This window comes from Oreochromis aureus, linkage group 19, assembly GCF_013358895.1.
Source record: "Oreochromis aureus strain Israel breed Guangdong linkage group 19, ZZ_aureus, whole genome shotgun sequence".
In the NCBI taxonomy this organism is placed as follows: Eukaryota; Metazoa; Chordata; class Actinopteri; order Cichliformes; family Cichlidae; genus Oreochromis; species Oreochromis aureus.
In genome coordinates, this window is record NC_052960.1 from 4,740,796 (window position 1) to 4,760,763 (window position 19,968).

The window sequence follows — 19,968 nt, forward strand, 5'->3', positions numbered from 1 at the left end:
AGGCAGTAAGCTTTAATGGATTTAGTTTAAAGTTTCACAGCAGTGCAGTATGTGCAGCCGTCACCTTAGAAGCAAAAGGCAGCACTGAGAGCCACACAGTGATAAAATAATGAACTGGAATTAAAATGTTTATTTTATCACTCTGTGCACTTAATCACCCCATTAATGATCATCTCTTGTCCTTTTACAACAGTGTTGCAAATTACTTTTATATTTTCTGTGTTAGTTGTAGATTTTTAATCAACATTTGGTGTGTTTTTAGTTGAAGAAGACTCATATGATCCGTGAAATGCCCCTATTAGATTGGTCAGTTGCTGCCAGCACCACCCTGGGAGAAACCCTGGCTTAACTCAGAAAGTTCATTACCAGCTTTGGGTGACCTTTTATTTCTGATCAACTATTTTAGGTTAAGTGAATCCAGATAACGGAAACATATTTCTGGTATGTTCAGTTCAATTTTATTTATATAGCGCCAAATCACAAGAATAGTTGCCCCATGGAGCTTCATGTGTATGTTGTAAGTAAGACCCAATAATAATACAGAGAATACCCTAACAATCATCCACTTTGAGCAAGCACTTGGCGACAGTGGGAAGGAAAAACTCCCTTTTAACAGGGAGAAACTCTGAGAGGGGCAGCCTTCTGTTATGACCGTCTGGGACTAATGGGAGAGAAACTGGACAAATTACACTGGAAGAGAGCCAGAGATTAATAATAACAACATGTGCAATGAGCTTCATAATTTAGGCCCCTGGTCAAAGCTAAATGAAGCACATTCAATTTTCAAAAACCACTGGGCATCATGTGGGGGTAAATGTATTATATTATTGGCTGCCAGGAGTGTTGTGGAGTGTTGATAGGGAACCTGTATTAAATGTCAATTCTTCTTACTGGTGATTCTAATTTGACACAAAATAATATAATTTGTCCGTGTTTAACAAATTATAAACACTGATAATGAACAAATTCACAGCTGGAAAGGACTCCATCACTTCATTCAAGAACAGTAAGAAGAGTCTGAGGAGAAAGAAAAGAGAGCAGAGTTTCATGAATAGAACCAAGAGAAAAGCCGTATCTGTTGTTCAGAAGGTTTTCTACTTTAGAAAAGTGAAACTTGTTTTGCTTCTGCAGCTTATGTGCTGGACTTGCACTTTGGGTGGCACTCGGGGAGCTTAGCACTTTGCAGTCCTGTCCAGATAAAAAAAATAAATAAAAAGCAAAAATAAATAAACAGCAGCAGCCAAAATCCTTACTTCACAAACCTTTGTGGGACAGTATATGCAGCAAAAGAAGGGGAATGGACCTGCAGGAAAGCAACTGTCTGATTCCATCATTCAGTAGGTTGATATTTGCAAGTCTAAGCTTAGTTTGTGTAGGTAAAATGCTTGGATATTAGGTAAATCAGGACTTCACTGTGTATCATTATCTTAGAGGGTCAATAAACTGTAGCCAGGATGGAGCTCTCAGAAATGTGGAGTTGTATCTTCTGCAATCATCCTTGTTCAATCTTCCACTCGGAGCAGCTCCATGGGGAATCAGACCCACTTGATGCATTTTCTCTCTATTGTATATTCATTGTTTGAAAAGGCTCCTCTCACGGAGCTTTACTGCTCGAACAGCACCACGGTCCAACTGTGTTAGATAGTACAGCCCCCCCCAAGAATCTGCCCATGTGTGTTTCATGTGAGATGAAAAACTACGTGAACAAAATAAGAGCAACTGGTCTTCAGGTTTTCAATAAATTGTTGATAATGGGAGTATAATTTATCCTTTTATCTTCATTAGGCATAAATAAAAACAGAGAGTGGCACACAGATATGAAATGCATTGTAAACAATGCAGTGAAAGTTTGGTTTGAGTGGAAGGTTTTCATGTTGCTACTGTGGGAGGAATAATCTAGGGTGAATGTATATTTTGAGGAACTAATGTAGGACTGTTTATATTACCATAATTCATTTATTTCCATTTCAAGGGCGACTCTCGGGCGCCCAGCTACTGTTTCTTTCGCTGCATTTTTTCAGTGCAGTTTGTCTCGAAGAGGTGAGTAAAATGTCCACAACAATCCGCCGTCAGCCAGTGAGGAGACGAGGTAGATTTCTTCGTATCTCGCTTGAAAATGAATGGGGAGGACATTAAAATGCATAAGTTTCCTGCCTTGAATCTAAATAAAAATGCTAATGAAACGCCGTGGGTATTAATAATGTGGAGGACGAGTTTCCTTTTATTTGCTAAAGAAACATTTCAAGACAAACAGTGACAGCCCCAACTTGTTTTTGATGTATCAGGATTTATGACACTACATATCCTCTTGACATTTAAAAAATTAAAACGCAGTCTAATTAAAGCTTTAATTAACGCCTGAGTTTGGACTAAGTTGAATAATGGAATATGACTGTGCATGATGGTGTGTTATATATGTATCTTTGCACTTCCTACAGGGATTAATTATACGCTTAAAAAAAGGACTAATTTATGATATAACGCTGGAGTGTGCCCTTTGGCCCATCTCACAGTCCTCATGGGATCCTCATGTTCCTGCCATTAGCTCATATGCCATGAGGAGATTAACATTAAACCGTGGACCCATCTGAGAGGAAAGGATCTACGTGCAGTGTAACAATTTTGTTTAGTCCTACTAAACATTTAATATAATATAAGGTGGAAATGACTGAAGCAGTCCTAACAACACGTGCCACATGTTTGCATTCTCTCTCTAGGGTCATTAAATTATTGTATTCATTTTGAAGAGCCTGACTGCAGTGATAGGAGGAAAATTGAATATTGTTCTGGCAATGAAAGAGACTAAATATAACCTTTTTTAAAAAAAAGAGAGAAATAGAATTTCATTTTTTTAAATATCAAGTCTGATTATTTTGTCTTTTCCAATTACCTGAGTAGCTCTGGGAAAATGAAAAGTTAAAGAGAATGCATGTTTCATGCTCCAACAGGAGTGATTTGGTTAAAATATGATTGACTTCCTGAATACAAAAGCAGACTTTCACACTCCACTGGGGTATAATTAAGCTTCTGCAGTTCCTGCCAAGAGAAACCCTCGAGCGGGTGACCACAGGGGGTTGGAAATTTTATGTGACATGAATGCCACTTATTTTTTTAAGCTTTTAAAATGGGACAAGCCTGGGTTTGATTGTCTGATAATAACACTGTGTCACCCTCTTTTTAATCCCATTTGCACTGATCTCCGCTTTCGGTTGTCCTTGCAGCATTCCCCCTCTGTAAATGTTAATGTTGACCAGCAAGTCAATATCCTCAACGGTGAGTATAATCCTATAAGGCTGTGTGTGCGTAATTATTCCATCACTGTCAATATTTTAACATCAATACTGTGTTGTATATGTGTTTGCATTGTGTCAATGGGGGAATCTGTTGTGGGGAGTCTGCGAATGAGAAACTGTAACACACAAAACACATGGCTCATTAAAGTCTATGTTTTAGTTATATTTAGAGCTGATGCAACCAGTGTACTGAAAATTCCAACTTGCCAGTTCAAACTAAAGGATCTCAGGAGAAGTGATACTGAATGAATTCTGAAAATGTGACACTACTTGTTTTTATTGGACCAAAATAACTAAAAGTATAGTAGATGCTGTAACTGCATGAGAAAAACGACAACATGTGAAACAATTGCAAGAAGAGGTGTTTAGTACTGTGCAAAGGTTCTTTTAATTCCTTTATATTTTTCTTCCAACAATCCAGACTTTCCTGTAAGTTGTTAAAGCTGTCTCCAGTTTTTCTGAAGATATTTCAGGGGATTTTTTCTATTTTTTTTAAGCCACATAACACTGATTTTTGAATTATTCAGCCACAAAAAGCACCTTACTCAAAGAATGAACCAATACTGTTTCCATTAATAAGAAGCAACCTAGCAAAGCAAGGTTATTGCCTGATTTAAAAAAAAAATGGGCAAAAAACCCCCAGATTTTAAAAAAAATGCCAGTCATAATAATTTGACACGCATAATAGTACGTTAGGACCATCATGGTGATTCCTAAAGAGCCAAACATTTGGCATCTGTCAGCATGTTGTGCCGTGTGTTGTTAAAAAATGATGTGGCAGGCCTAACAACAGTACCTCAGACAAACAGTATCTTAAAGCCATGTCCTTAAGAAACAGGGAAAAAAACAACAACAAAGAGCTGGCGCAGGGCCTTTGAGATGCATCTGGTCCATTAGCTGATCCATCTGCCGAAATGTTCCCAAATCCATTTTTTTTTTTGGTTAAGATTATTGGCGGATGGACAGGAGGAGGTCAGGAGAGAGGTATAACAGTGAGTGTCTACAGCCATCTGTAAAACTGTGTCATTTCAGCCAGTGGTCTCAGGGATTTTGTCATAATTATGAAAGTAACATCAGATTTGGATCCACCATGGAATACCACCTGGAACGCTGGTGAAAAATGATCTCAGAAACATTGCCAATCCAGTAAAATCATAAAAAAAAAAAACACACACAGTTGTCCTCCCCAGAGCCCGGACCGCAACATTATTGAAGCAGTGTGGGATCATTTTATCGACCAAGAACAGAACAAAAGGCAGCAAACATCCAGAGGATTGTTTTGAATGCCTTTCATTCACTCAGTGCAATACTGCACTTGTGAAAAAGAAAAACGACGACAGACATTTCAGTGCATCAGATATCACGTTGATGGTGTTCCTCCGTCATCACGGTTAATGTTACTCCAGATCCACCACTGCAACTGACCAGTCATGTTACTGTGATGTCATAGTTCTGTGACTTTGGCTTCATTTTTCAGTTCCAGAAACAGCATCCAAAACATAGCTACGCCAACGTCATACACTGACGTCATATTAAAAAAAAAAAAAAAAAGGTGGAGTGCTCCCTCTGAGTTGGGGTAGAGAGGATGCCCCAAGCAAGGAGGAACAAGCATCTCAGGATCTTATTCAAGAGCGATGGGAAGGTGAAACGTCAGGTGGATGGCAGAGTGGTGCTGCATCAGCAACAATGCAGACATTATACTACACTTCTTGAGGTGGAGACTTGGGTCGAGAGCTGAGTTGAAAAGTGAAGCTTTCATTTCATTTCTACCAGTCTACGTTCCGCTACTCACTTATAGTCGTAATAACAGAATGAATGTAAATGAGGTCACAAGTTCAAGGAGCCATGATGAGATTCCTCGGTAAGAATGCTGGGGTTGGGCTTAGCGTTAGAGTGAAAAACGCTGATATCAGAAGCAAGCTGCTCCTCCATGCTGAAAGAAGGCAGTTGAAGTGCTTCAGACATCTGGTTAAGATGCCTCCTGGGCAGGTGCATCCCTTCAAAAGGTTGTACAAGCATGCCCATCAGTGAGGAGACCCCGGGTAGACCCAGAACTCACTGAGGAGGTTAGATTTCAGCTGGTCAGGGAATGCCTTGGGGTCTACCAGGAGGAACTGGAAAGTGCTGGGGAGAATGATTTCTGGATTGCGATGCTTAGCCTGTTTCCACTGTGACTCAACTTTGGATAAGTGGAAGGTAATCGATAAATGGACATACGGCTACAACCCATAAACCAAACATTAGGATTCACTAGAAAAACTCGAAGCTTGGAAAACCCAAAACCGGCACAGCACGAGGGTGAGCATGACTGCTGTTTATTTAAGCATTCTGCATCATGAATTTATCCCCCAGGATCAGTCTACGGACTGAATATTGCTGTAATATCACAAGATTAAGACTCTGTGCTGTATTAAGATTAAATCAGGTATGGTTTGAACTTTTCTAGATTTTTGCTAAACTTTCTGACCGCACTTCATTTGTTATGAAGTAAAAACGGCGCAAAAACTATCCAGTAATTATGAATTTTGGCACATCTTAGTGATGGGTTCATCAATAAGCTGCTGAAACACAGTCCAGAATCCAGGTATTGCAAAGGCAGAGAATTATATATGAAGAGTTACATTTTTCAAGTGTTCACCACACAAATATACTGCTTGAACTAAGTCGGGGATGGAGTCTCTCCCAGCATGCAGAGGCAGGAAAACACCCTGCCTGCCAATCACAGCACTAATATACCGTGACATACAATTCAAACATGGCAAAACTAATGCACACACACACTGTAGGCAGAGAGCTGCTTGTATTTGGACAGGAGGACTCAGTTTACTGTATCTACTGACTCTTCAAACACCTTCAGACAATTCAATACAAACCTGATTTATTCCTTACTTTTGCTACACCCTGGTTTACGCAAGTCTTCACAGTAATCACGTCTCAGATGCTTCATCATTAGGGGGCATCAAATATTTGTTGATATGCACCCAGCGTGCTATGGGAATAACAAAGGGAAAAAAAATAGGAGAGGTGCGCCTTCCCAGCACTTTCATCTAATTTATCAGTGATTGCCAATCACCCAGATAGATTCAGGGCATCTCCATGTTTGAAAAACCCAAATTTATGATTGCGGTTTCATGTTTAACATTCCCTTTGACAGAAGATGGAGTAAAATCCCCTTAAAACAACATAATCCAAATATATATGGCATAAATTGGGGAGTAAAACGGAAATATGGTAAAGCACTACGGATGCACCTTGTGTTACAAAACTCGAATCCGTCTCTGGAATCTTCCAAGCAGCCTAACTGCATATAATAAAGCATCTATAATTAACACATTTTGGCATTAATTAAAACCAAATTACCCTGATATTTGAAACTACTGAAGGACATGCCAAACTGCATTTTGTTAATTCCAGGCACAATTAAGTCCATGCTTACCAGCCTGAAACTTTACACTACACTGTCATAAACATGCTTTGTGGAATTGGAGATTCTCTTGCAATTTGCAACTGTTTACTTGTGCTTACTGTATAATTTTAGCCATTACTCAGCGGTAAATGAAGAGTGGAAGTGTGTGGAAACTGAACACACTCTAAATAGAGTTAAGCTCAAGACTTGTGTCCCCAGAGGCTCAGATATCCAGTATTTAATGGCTTTGTGAAAGCAAGGCAGTGGCTTCGATGGAATTAAAGGTGCTGGACGCCCAGCGAAGGTGACAAAAGGACAAATGTAGGTAAAGATGTGCCAGAAGCTGTACTTTTAAATGAACCAAGAACTTTACAGTAAGGTATCCATGGAAACATGTTTACTGACACATATGAAAAACCAACAGTGTATGCAAGTGGTGATATATAATTTTAAGCCTATTTCTGAAGACAGTGCTTGGTTAAGTAACATGTCCTGCAGCCTATGATGGACTTTTCTTTACAGAGCTGACTCACAGAATATGAAAGTCTGGTAAAAGGTCAGGTCATCTGTTTTCTTGCTAAAGTAGCCTAAACATGATATCCTGCTAAATATGAAGCCCTGAAGGAAGCTCGGTGAACTCACGACAAAAGATGGTGGTGATAATAATAATAATAATAATAATAATAACAATAGCTATATTACAACTGGGGTTCGAGTGCGCTATAACAGAAACAATTAGCAGTCACTTATTTAAACTTATTTTGTTGTCATCTCAGATCATAAACACTGGTTTGTTTGTTTGTTTTTTTATTATTGTTACTGTAAACAGTTAAATGAAATGTGAAAAATAATACCAAGCTATAAGAGCTAAGCTGCTTAGTGCACCTGCAACATAAATGCTACAACCTATCAAACCATACCGGATAATCATTTAACCAAACGCGCAGTTTTATCATAGAGAAGAAACTACGCACCAGACTTAATTTAGGAATTAGCCAATTTAATGATTACTCGCTCGTTTGTTCAATTACACTGTTCAAATATGTAATAAACAGTAATAAGACATTAGTATAGTATTTTGCTGGATTCGGCTTATGCAAAAATAAATAATACATGAAATAGCCATATTTCCACAGATATTGTCCTTAAACCTGTAGCACTTGGATATTAGCAGCTCATGCCTAATAGATCATTTATCATTATATGACCAGCAAAACGCCATCTAGAAAAGTTGAACGGTTTTTTAAAGTAAGAGAGCCATAGTTTTCTAGATGTATGCCGAACTGTACAGCTATTCATGATGCTTTGGAAACGATTGACACCTGAACGCGAGCTGTGCAACGTCAAGCAGTTAAAAGCAAAGAAGCATAAATAGTATAATTTTAAAGGAAGCTTGGAGCTGCCTTCCACATCAGCGGACGAACTGCCCGAGTGCTCTTTCGGAGTGCCCTAACACGGAAACTACAAACTGCCGTTAGATTTCATGTCATTCACAAGGAATGACTGAAAGGGTTTACTTGCCGAAGTTGGAACCGGGAGGCTGGCGGGTCGCTCGATCAGCTCAGGTTGCTGTTTCCCGGTAACATTCATCTCCCGTACAACCGCTTTCTCTGTCCGCTCACTTCGACGAGAGTTTCTCAAGTCATTTATCCAGCCGCTGACAGGAAGTGTTATTCACCGGCGTCCCGCTTACCCACGAAGGCAGAAGGAGAAAGCATGCCTGAAAAGCTCGGGGGTTCTTCAAAAAAGGGAAAACAGCCGTGCGTATCCTGAGATGACCACGGTGGTGCCCGCTGCAGGGACGAACTAGGAGCGCCGGTCGCTGCTCGTTTCTCCCCGGCTCAGCCCCAACTGTCAGCACACAGCGGCTCCTCTGCTTCTTCTGCTGCTGCTGCTGCTGCTGCTGCTCCTCATCAGTCTGCATGACTCCCCACCTGCTGCCTGTCCTCCTATTAACCATTCCTGCGTCAAACCACAGCACATTAACCCGTTCACTGGTGCTGGAGTCCTGGAGGCATTTTAATCAGCAGAAATCACGGATGCATATTTATTAGTGCTCGGATCCTCTAATGATGGGCTATATTGCAATCAACAACATTTATGTTCACTAAACAGCAACATTGTCCTTGAACTTTGCGGCCAGGTGAAGGCTCCCCGACTGTGTGAGCACGGTAATTGTTAATGGATACTGGCACAAATTAATTTCTGTGGAATCCTCAAAGGCAGCGCTTGAGGGAAAGAAGGCTCATTTTCCTGATGGAGGGGTGATGGGTCACAGAAGGGCTTTTTTTTTTTAAAGCCAATCTTATCACCGGCTCCTCAGAGCTGGCCTGAGGGATCCAGCCAATGCTGCCTGACTCATGTTGGATTTCAGTGGTATAGACAGCTTTATACACAGAATATGATACCTCTTCTAATAACCATCTTTTTTTTTCCAGGAGAAATAGAGGTTAAAAATAGACTCACAACTATCTAAGTGCACACAATACCTGAGAGAGGGTTTCATTCTGTGTGGTTACAGCCCTATAATCAGTGACAGACTTTTGTTTTGTATTTTTTTATGTTCCGGATTAGAGCGCTAATGTGTATCTGGGAGAGTAACAATGATGAAGCGCCCTATTGCAATATATTACAGCCTAGCACTTTCATCAGAGTATGAAAAGGTATCATCAGAGGACTGGGAGAGGTGCAATTGTTAGGGAAGCTACTTCAGCTTCATACTTCAATGGCTGGCTTCCCACTCAGCATCCTGCAAAATCTGATGTTTTATGGCTGTTATGGATTTCGGGAGGAGAAAAAAAATCTGCTTTCCAACTTATCACTGCTACTGCAAATACAGCAGGCCTTGTGGAGTTGAGTGTGCAGCCTTGAGTTTCAGGTAAACATTTCTTGCGGCAGAGCAGAGCTGCAAAGGTCAAAAGGCTGTGCATAGATGAAGCAGCTCACATGTTAAAATACAGTTCTGTACAACATTATATTAAAGAAAACCCATGCAGCTCTGCCCTCAGTAAGAACTACCACTTAAGCCCACTGGAGCACCATTATCTATTTATTGGAGCTCAGCCTAAACTGATATGACTCCAAAAAGAAGTCGAGGCAAAACAAACAACACGAAAAACTTTCTTTCTCAGAGGGAATAGTAAAAAAGAAACACGTCTCTAAGACAGGGTACCACAGAGACCCCGAGAATAGCACGGAGCACCCCGGGATAGGACTCTTTTTTTCCCTCAGGAGACATGATTGAATGTCACGAAGGAAAAGCACAGATGCAGACAGAAAGAAGAAATGAATGCTGGCTGAATTCTATAGGGTCCTGCTGTTGGGTGGGCCACGTGAAGAGATTAGCAGGTGCGCGATGACGGGCAAAATATCAGTTGGAAAAGTGAAAAAAGCGACAGAATGGACTCAGTGTTTTATTCAGTACGACCTGAAATTAGTAACTAAATCTAAACACTCACCTGGAAAGTGTTTATAGAAGGTCTGTTATTTCATACACATAATAGAAAAAGAAGGTTTGTTGCAGCCATCGGTATCGCCCTCTGGTGGCCATGTCGTGAATTAAAGAATGTAACGACGGAGAGCAATAAGTTGGTAGAAAAACTTACTTTACTCCATTGAATAAATAAATAATGAAATAAGCACAGTATTGTATTTAAGGGTTAAGAAGCTTTTCCCTTCTCTGTGCACAAACCCATAATTCTAAGACAATTAATCATAATCAAATTCAGCACTGAGCTGGATAACAGGGTGTTTTCCTTCAGTTTATCATGTAACTAAAGCAGCAGTGTCTTTCTGGACCTTTGTTGAATTTGTTGCGGGCAACATTGCAACCTTAAAGACCAGCAAAGATGATACTGAGCATTAGGGTGTGTGGAAGTGACTCAAATCAAATACCATGGCATGCTCCTGAGACAAAAACTGGTTCATCCCAAGGCGAAACCAAACAGCCATTTCAGAAACGCATGGCACAACTTGGAAGAGCCTCCTCGACAGGACAAGACTCAGCCGCACATCTGCACCAAAAGGATAAAGATCACTCTTTTGAGGATGCCAGTGTTCACATTTTGGACGGAGAAGACAGATGGTTTTGAAAGAGTACTAAAAGAGGCCATCTATTTCCACTGTGAACGACCAACAGTGTTGAGGTCTCTACCCAGGCACCACAGGCGACCTCAACAGATAACATACATAATAGGTGTCAAAGTGCTTTCACCTGAAAACTCAGGTGGTAATGACCCATACCTTTTCTCCACACCTTTTCACCCCTTGGTTCATGTAATGGTGCACTTGATTAACAGATTAATACATGATTAATACAAGGTTAACAACCACCTAATGGACAACCTCCACTAGGGTTTAAATACCTGGTGCTCTCCACCTTTTGGTCTTAGAACTAAGAGGCTGTGTGAAGAACTGTACTGTGTAAAGAAAACAAGCAGAAACCAATATCTAATATCAGTACTGAGTAGTAGTATTACTATTGTTTTACTGAAATTTTGGGGCTGCAGGGGATTGAAACCCACCACAGCAAATTATAGCCTGCACAGCACAACCTAAAACAGGCAGACAGGCGTTCTATAGCTGTGGCCTCACATCTACTACTGTTTCTGAGTTGAGTCTTGTTAAAGCTGTAGCTCAGACTTTAATAAGACTAAGATATCTGTATGTCACCTCTACATTTCAGTACTTTAAACTTTAATATGTAATAAAAATTTTAGATTGAAGGGAAAATTCCATCCAACTGTGATGCAGTCCTAACATCTGGTCAAAGCTCCACAGTGCTGAAGGAAATAGACGTCCAACTATCAATCAGTTATTTTTAAAGCGCTCTCCAATCCAAGCGCATCGCCCTGGATCTCACTGTTGCATCTTTAACTTCTGTGATGCTTTGAAAGCCTTATTCAAGGCTTCAAAGTGACTTTCTTCCTCTGATATTATATCTAAAAGTGTTCGCTTTTCTAGGGTTGTGTTTTACATATTGCGGATATATATTTTTTTAGTCTTATATCTGGTGTTGAAGATAATACTCCATGAAAACCAGTTTGTTCAAAAACCTGTCCCTATTCAGTAATCTCTCCTGGTAGGCTAGATTCTGCCCCTCTGACCCTACTTTGTCCCTTTTGACTGGAGAGTAATGTTGCACATGTTCCCACAGTGTTGTGCTCACTTTCCTAAGGTTGCATTTTACATTACAGGTTTATAATTTAGGCATATTTCTGGTGTTGAAAATAATACTTCACCAAAACCAGTTGTGCTCAGATGCCTGGCCCATATCAGTGATCGCTGCTGGTGGGCTACTTTCTTTTGCCCTGACCCTTCTTTGTCCCTGGTGACTGGAGAGTAATGATGCACATGTTCCCAAAGTGTTGTTCTTGTTCCCTCTAAGGGATGTTTGTCAGGGTGAGCTTGGAACATCTCAGATGTCACTGTCTGCAAAGTTTTAAAGTTTTCCTCCAGGGGCAGCAGGTGAGGTGAACTTGCTGTTTTGACACGTAAGGGATTTCTTAAACTTTTCTATCTTTTTTTTAAACAATACCCACAACTGAGGGTTCCCCTGATTATGGTATCCAATGTTAAAAGGTAAGTGAATTTAGGTGAAACTGCTGTTTTAATCCTTCCATATCTTAGCGCAGCCTTTGTGTGTCTGAATTCTCTGCTTGGCATTAAGGAATCTGCTGTAAATTGGTTCAGCTTCTATCTTTTCTGTACTGTAAAACCTTTTCTGTTCAAATTGGAAAGTAATCAGACGGTAATCCTCTGCAGACAATAACAGGGGCATGGTTCCTCAAAGTTCACCCTAAGGTCCAATGCTTTCTTGCATTTCTCCTGGCTTCCTTTTCATACCATTTATCTCCTTTTCTACAGTTCCTTCTTGCTTTTGGGAGTAACTTTTTGATGCAGAAACCCATAATGTTATGGATTACATAACACTGGACACCAAAGTAAGTCACTCCTCAAGAACTGCTTTCTCATAGGTAAGACCAGCCTTCTCCAGGCTGTGTTTAAAATCAGTCTTTACAGTTTTAACTGTGCACTTTGCGTTTACTGTCCAAACTCTACAAATTCTACAGACCTTGTAAAAACATATGCCTGTGTAAAATGTAAAGGAAAAACAATATAGTCATTTCTACATTTTTAATTCAAAATATTACAAAGGCAACATATGAAATGCTGCAACTGCATAAAAACGTACAACTGTGTAGCAGATGGAACTTAATAGGTTCAGGAACACTCCTGAAAACCTCTCTCACTGAACAAACGCCCACCGACTGCTTCATTAGAGAACTGCAGGTCTCACTTACCTCAGTTAAGGTTGGTGTTCCTGATTCAACAATTAGAAAGAGACTGGGCAAAGACTGCATCCATGGTAGAGTTCCATGGAGAAAACCACTACTGATCAAAAAGAACACAAAGGCTCGTGTTATATTTGCTTAAAAAAAAGAAGAAGAAAAAAAAAAGTCTTGGTGAGCCCCAAAACTTTTGGGAAAAACTCTGTGGAGTGACGAGATAAAAGCTCAACTTTCTGGCAGGTTTGAGTCTCACTTTGTGTAAAACTAACTCAACTTCATAAAGAGACCATCATACCAACAGTCAATCATGGTGGTGGTCGTGTGATGGTCTGGGGCTACTTTGCTGGTTTAAGGTCCAGGCAACTTTCCATAAATGATGGAACCATGAATTCTGCTTTGTACCAGAAAATTCCAAGGGAGAATGTCCGGCCATCAGTTCGTACCCTGAAGCTCAAGCACACTCGGGTTATGCAGCACACCAGCAAGCCCACCTCTGAATGGCTAAAAAACATTTTGAAGTGGTTTAGTCAGAATCTGGACTAAATGCGATTAAGATGCTTGGCTTGATCTTAGGTTTTAGTGTCTGCAAACCAGATTACGTCTGAATCTACAGAGCTGCTGTGTGGAGTTCCTTATGGCTCCGTACTGGGACCTATTTTGTTCTTAATTTACATTCTTCCTTTAGGCCAGATAATACGGCATGTTCCTGATATTTTTGCATCTAGGTGTCATTTTTGATGAAGCTTTTTCTTTGGAGCAGAACTTAAATCAGAGAGTAAGAACCTGCTTTTTTTGCTTTTGTCTCTACAAGACTCGACTATTGTAACAGTCTTTTTACCTGTCTAAACAAGAAAGGACTGGCTCGTCTCCAGGTTGTTCAAACCTCTGCAGCGAGACTACGGACTTGCTCAGAAAAAGAAGCTCATATAACTCCTGTTTTAAAGTCGCTACTTTGGCTACCAATCAGATTTAAGTTCCATTTTAAGGTTTTAGTTTTAACCTTCGGAGCACTACAGAGACAGGCCCCTCCCTCTATTGCTGATTTGATTCATATTCGTACCTCTTCTTGTAACTTGAGGTCATCGAATCACAACCTTTTAGTGGTCCCCCACACTCGTTTCAGAACTCGAGGGGACCGATCTTTCCAAGCACCAAGACTGTGGAATGCACTTCCTCTATTTCTACTGTGTCTGGACTCGGTGGAGACCTTAAAAGACCATTTTCATTTCAAAAAGCTTTTAATTAAACCAGGGTTTTTATGATGTATTTATGACTGTATTATGTTTTGTTACCTTTCTTCTGAGGCACTTTGTGACATATGTCTGTGAAAAGTGCTATATGAATACACTTTTGCTAACTTACTGACTTTTTACTTTAAACAGCCCATTCTTTCTGGACGAACACTCAAGTGTGGCTGAATTTAAACAATTCTGAAAAGAAGACTGGGCCAAAGTTCCTCCATAGTGATGTGAAAGCCTCATTGTTATCACAAACGCTTGATTGCAGTTCTTGCTGCCAAGAGTGACACAACGAGTTATTAGGTTTAGGGGGCAACTACTTTTTCATACAGGGCCAGGCAGGTTTAGATAGCAATTAAGTGCAACAAATATGAGGGAAAAAGACACTGTAATTGGTGCTTTAGGTCACTGAAAATGAATTTTTTAAGAGGTCCTTCTAGAGCTGAACATTTTCAGAAACTTCATCTCTGCATTTATATGTGGACAAGAAAATTGTGCAATTGCCTTTTAATGTCAAACATGTGCACTGTCATTTCCTTTTCTGATGTCAGACTGTGTGTCGTGTTGTTTTTTTGTTAGAATGACATTTCTGTACAGTTAGTTTTATATTGCCATCTGTTGCTTTTGCATGTTTTTCACAGGATTCAACATTGGGTCTTTTTTATGTGGATGTGTTTTTCAAAATTAAAACACTGAACACTAAAACAAAATTCAATGGGTTGTCTGAGGAAGGAAAGCCACCCAGCAGCTGAGCTCTGAGAGCTTTTATAGAGCACTGACACGCTGAGCACTCAGGTGTTACCAATGTTACTGATTGGAAACAAGCCACACCACCTCTCCAATGCCTGCAGATGAGACCTGCCACACAAGAGGCCGAAAGGAAAGCTGGGTGGAGTGGGTTATTACAGTGATAATAAACAAGCATTCAGACTCCACAAACTTAAAGTGACAGATGCTGAGCTAATGCTTATGTGAAGAATACATTCCTCTACAAAAGGTGAGCTGACTTTCAAATCACCCGTAGAGTCTGGAAATGCATTTATTGCATGTAGACAAGTGTCGCGCTCCATTTTCCTGCTTAAGTCAAATGTCTCGATCATCTGGCAGTTGACGAAAGGAATCACCCACTCCATTTTCCGGCACTTTCATTATTGATAGGTGTTTGTCAGCAGAGATGGATTAAGTGGCGTCTTGCTGAGTCTCTTGGCTAAGACGCAACCCTGAACTCATGCTGCTCTAAATTCAAAATTTTCCCCTGGGAGATTTGTTATATGCCAGCCACCCTCTGTCTGTCTTGCCTTTTCCAAACTGTTCAATGGCACAAGAAATAACCTTTGAAAGCACACAATTCTTGTCTCCAACATCCTCAGCTGAAGCATTTCTGTGTATTTTGTCATTATTTTAAGTTTTATACTCTGAGAAGTCCAAATACAATTCCCCCTTGTGGGGTCCAAGTCAATAAAAGTGTAATGGAAGTCAGCCATGGGTGTTAGAAAAGTTCAAATTAAAGTGTAAAACAGTGACGAAATGGACTTGGTGCAATTGCTAATACTACATAAATAAGGGGTCATAGCCCTACTCTAAAGAAACAAATGGTCACCATTACATTTATTTGATATGACCTTTATATCTTCAGTGATCACAACACACAGCCAAAACTAAAGGTCAAAAATATTCAGATGTTGTCTTCAGGTATGGATATACTTATATACTATATATATAAAACAATATAAATATAATTAATCTGTTTTATTGCCGTGTGGGAGTTCGCACCGGGACAAAACAACACAACGTGAGACGGAGCTCTCTGGGACAATTTAGGAAGCGTGTGACTCCACAGGATAAATTATCAGCGGCCTATTAGAAAGATGGGATCTGAGACAGCACTGCACCGAGCCAGATACCCACCTTAGTGCTTAAGTGAGTCCATTAAAATTTCATGCTCAAATCTGAACCACTGCACTAAGGTCTAAAGGAATTAAGGCTGAGCAGTCTGTTGTCTGTGTGTCTTGGGTCCATAATCTAATTTACTCAAAACTGTTTGTTTTTAAAGGCCTTCGCTAACACATGGAGTACCTATTACCATTTGAGTTCTCAGCAGACACATGGTGTTCCTTTATATTTGATAATGATTCCTAAGGACATTTGTCAGAACTCCTCGGACGAAAATACTAAATAAAGTTGCAGAGATAGTATCGAGTATAAGAATCTCCCCTCTTAATCGCTCACATCCACTATTTAAGAAGTGGTGATTAGCCCATAAGGCTTTTAATGCAAATACTCCTTGGATAAAACATCTCACGTTCTCTTTTACATAAATCTGAATAATCGTGGGTCACGGAACAAGCTGTGATAGCAGACATATCTAAAGTTCATGTTGTGCCTTGAGAGATGTTAAACTAAACCAACCAGTCTGGATGAAATCAGCAAAAAGAGAGGATTTGGGAGGAAAGTTAAAACTGCAGCTAAAGTGTGAAGCTGTGCACCCCTCCCCTCCACAGACCTTCATTTCATTAATGATTCACACGAATGAGCAGAATCAACTTGCCCGTATGACATTTGCCAGCAAAGAGTTGTGCACCCTTTAGCACCCTGGCTACCTCGGCTGAAATTGCCTTTTGTAGACAACAATGCAAACCTGTGTGTGTGTGTGTGTGTGTGTGTGTGTGTGTGTGTGTGTGTGTGTGTGTGTGTGTGTGTGTGTGTGTGTGTGTGTGTGTGTGTGTGTGTGTGTGTGTGTGTGTGTGTGTGTGTGTGTGTGTGTGTGTGTGTGTGTGTGTGTGTGTGTGTTCCTGAGATGATGAAGCTGTGTCAATGCCGTCTGTGGGTTGTCTGGATGAACCTGCAGACTTTATCTCTCGCTGCCAGAGATAAGTCTGACAAGTGCCACAGGAGAAAGCGGTCAGTGGCGTGACATGCCTTCTGGTCTTGAAGGTGTGTAATTTCCTGAAAGAATTGACTGGTTTGAAACATTTTCTGCCAGTACTGAGTGTTTTCACATTCAGAGTAGCACTGGACTGACCTTAGCAGGATCTAGATTCTCTACGTCCATCTGCTACTTCATAACGTCCAGTGAGCAGCAGAAATGCTAATATCAGTGGTTAAAATGTGCTTTTGTCAGCTACTTTGGTCTCTACTCATTCCTGCAGAAAATATCTGTAAATGTGTGGCTGCAGCTTACTCAGTATTGTTAACTTTGACTGTGAATTATCCCCCGTCTAGGAGATGTCTGTGAGATGGGTGATAATTCTCTGTAGGTTTGTTCCTTTTTGTTGACTTGGAGGCATCAAATGAGCCCATAAACACAACACTGAAATTTCTTTAGCAAGCAACAACCTGAGATTGAAAATGTACTTAACACCGAGGTGTCAGAAATGGCAAATTTTGGAGTGGCCACTTAAGGCTCCAAACGATTTTCAGTTCCTGTGAATCCCATTAAAATTATAGAAAGGGGGTGACCTCACAAAAAAAAGTTTTTTCCTCAGTTTTCAGGAGGATTTTAAGCCCTAAAGTTATGCACAATTTATAGTCAAGGTGGACGACTTTAAATACCCGGAACCAACAATATGAAAGCAACAAACATTACACAAGAAAGGTGAAGAAGAGTGTCAAGGTTGATTTGTGACAGGATACAAGCAAGAGTGAAAGGGAAGGCTTACAATATGTTACTGAGACGTGCTATGATGGATGGTTTGGAGGCGGCGGTGCTGAGCAAAAGACAGGAGGTGAAGATGCTCAGAGTTTTGTTAGGAGTGACCAAAATGAACAGGGTCAGAAGTGAGTACAGCTCAGGGTGAACGACTAGGAGACAATGTTAGAGAAGAAAGTGTGAGACGGTTTTGGACGTGTGCAGAGGATGTACAGTGGATATACTGATGCTGAATATAGAGCTGGCAGACAGGAGGAAAAGAGGAAGACTAGAAAGGAGGTTCATGGATGTAGTGAAGGAGGACATGTAGAGGTGGTGGTGTGACTGAAGAGGTTGGTAGGAATAGGGTGAGATGGAGGCAGATGATCTGTTGTGGTGACCCTTAAAGGGACCGGCTGAAGGAGGACAATCATCATCCACATCATCCCCTTTAGCGATGCAGTAAGAGACTTTGTAGCTTCTAATGTAAAAACAGTCATTAATAGTGCAGCTTTAAGAAAAGCTGCTGGCACCATATTATTAGTGGACTAACAACAAATCCAGTGGGGCATAAGTGGGATAGAAGTGATGGCCACTACTACTACTAGCTAGTTGGCCTGAGAGCAGGTTTCCTTGGCGTTAGCACAGAAGCATCACATTCAAGCTATCTTACATGAAAGAGCTGCGGCAGCCGGCGCAGATGTTCACAGCAGTTCAGTTCAGACAACACGGTCGTCAGTGGGGTCATCACCGAGTGAGGAAAGCCCCAGAGGTACCATGTGCGCACCTCAAACAGAGAATGAGTAAGTGGACACTTGAGAAAAGCCACATCTGACTATCAACTACCAACTTCCCCTTCTAATGTTTATGAGGCATATTGTTATAATGGATTATTAAATCAGGTAAAGCCAATGAGGTGGAACAAGCAATTACAAACTCAATCAAAAAGATGCTCAAATCTCAATCTGCACATTTGCATTAAAACAGGTTAGCAGCTGTACTTCATAACAGCGCTCTTTGGTATTCAATTTAATGGACCTGACTTTATTATCCCACGTGAGCACATTTGTTCTGTAGGGCAAGGTTTAGAAGACAGCTTTGAAGAGGTTTTCAATATCCTTGAAAGTATCATGCCTTTGCTCTTTGTTTCCATCATTAGGCTAATGAGGCCTCTCATAACAAGATGATGATTTGAAGATGTAAAGAAAAAATATTCTTCCCCTGGAAAGCAATTTTCAGTAATGGCTGCGAAAAATAAATAAATAAAACTCTAATTATTAACAGAAAAAGGTCTGTGTCAGTTTAAGGTGTTCAAAGCGGCCTCGTGTGTTCTTGGCAGGGCACAACCTCAGGTTCAAAACAATTGTGAAGCTGCGTAATTTATAAATAAATACAGAATGCAACTGTGAATATCATAAAGCCATTTTTTATTCACAAGAGAGCATAGAAAACATATGTTTAAAATTAGAAATTCAATATTTTGTGAAAAATAATAGCTCAAGTCTAATTAGGTTTAGAAACAAGACTGAGTATAAAAAGAGCATCAAGCTAAAATGGAAAGAGGTTCACCATCTGCAAGAACTGCCTCTAAAAATATTAGAACGAATTCAGAATCATGTTTTTATCACTATGAGAAGACTTTGAATATTTCATCATCTATATTACAATAACATCAAAATATTCAGATTATTGGAAGAAATCTCTGTGCGCAAGGGACAAAGCCAAAAGTCTACACTAGATGACTGTGATGTTTAGGCCACGAGGCAGCAAGACAGAAACTGCACAGGCGCAGGAACACTTCACCAAACCGCTGTCTGTTAGCACCGTTCACCCTGCTCTCCACACATGCAGGCAGGGACGGCTGGTATAAATAAGACGACCTCCTATCCTTTTCAATAATAAATAAATATATATTTATATAAATTAAAAATAATCTTAAAAGAGATTACTTAAACGCTGGTGTAACGAAATGCAGCAACAACACCAAATAGTCAAAAGAAGAAGAAGAAAAAAGAAAAACACAGGCTTTAGCTACATTGGCTTATTCATCATCAACCATTCATCTTCATAGAGTAGTGAGTGACAGGCGTCAGGTCACGCCCCCTTGATTTGT

The 19,968-nt window shown here is 40.3% G+C and overlaps 1 protein-coding gene across 1 annotated transcript in view; it reads right to left on the reverse strand.

The window, feature by feature from the left end:
* The window catches only part of sntg2 (syntrophin, gamma 2), a 99,797-nt gene extending 91,138 nt beyond the window's left edge, over positions 1-8,659 (reverse strand). Inside the window, exon 1 of the mRNA XM_031732027.2 lies at positions 8,507-8,659. Within this exon, the coding sequence (XP_031587887.1) occupies positions 8,507-8,659 (153 nt within the window). The remainder of the gene's footprint in view (positions 1-8,506) is intronic.
* Positions 8,660-19,968: the final 11,309 nt, after the last annotated feature.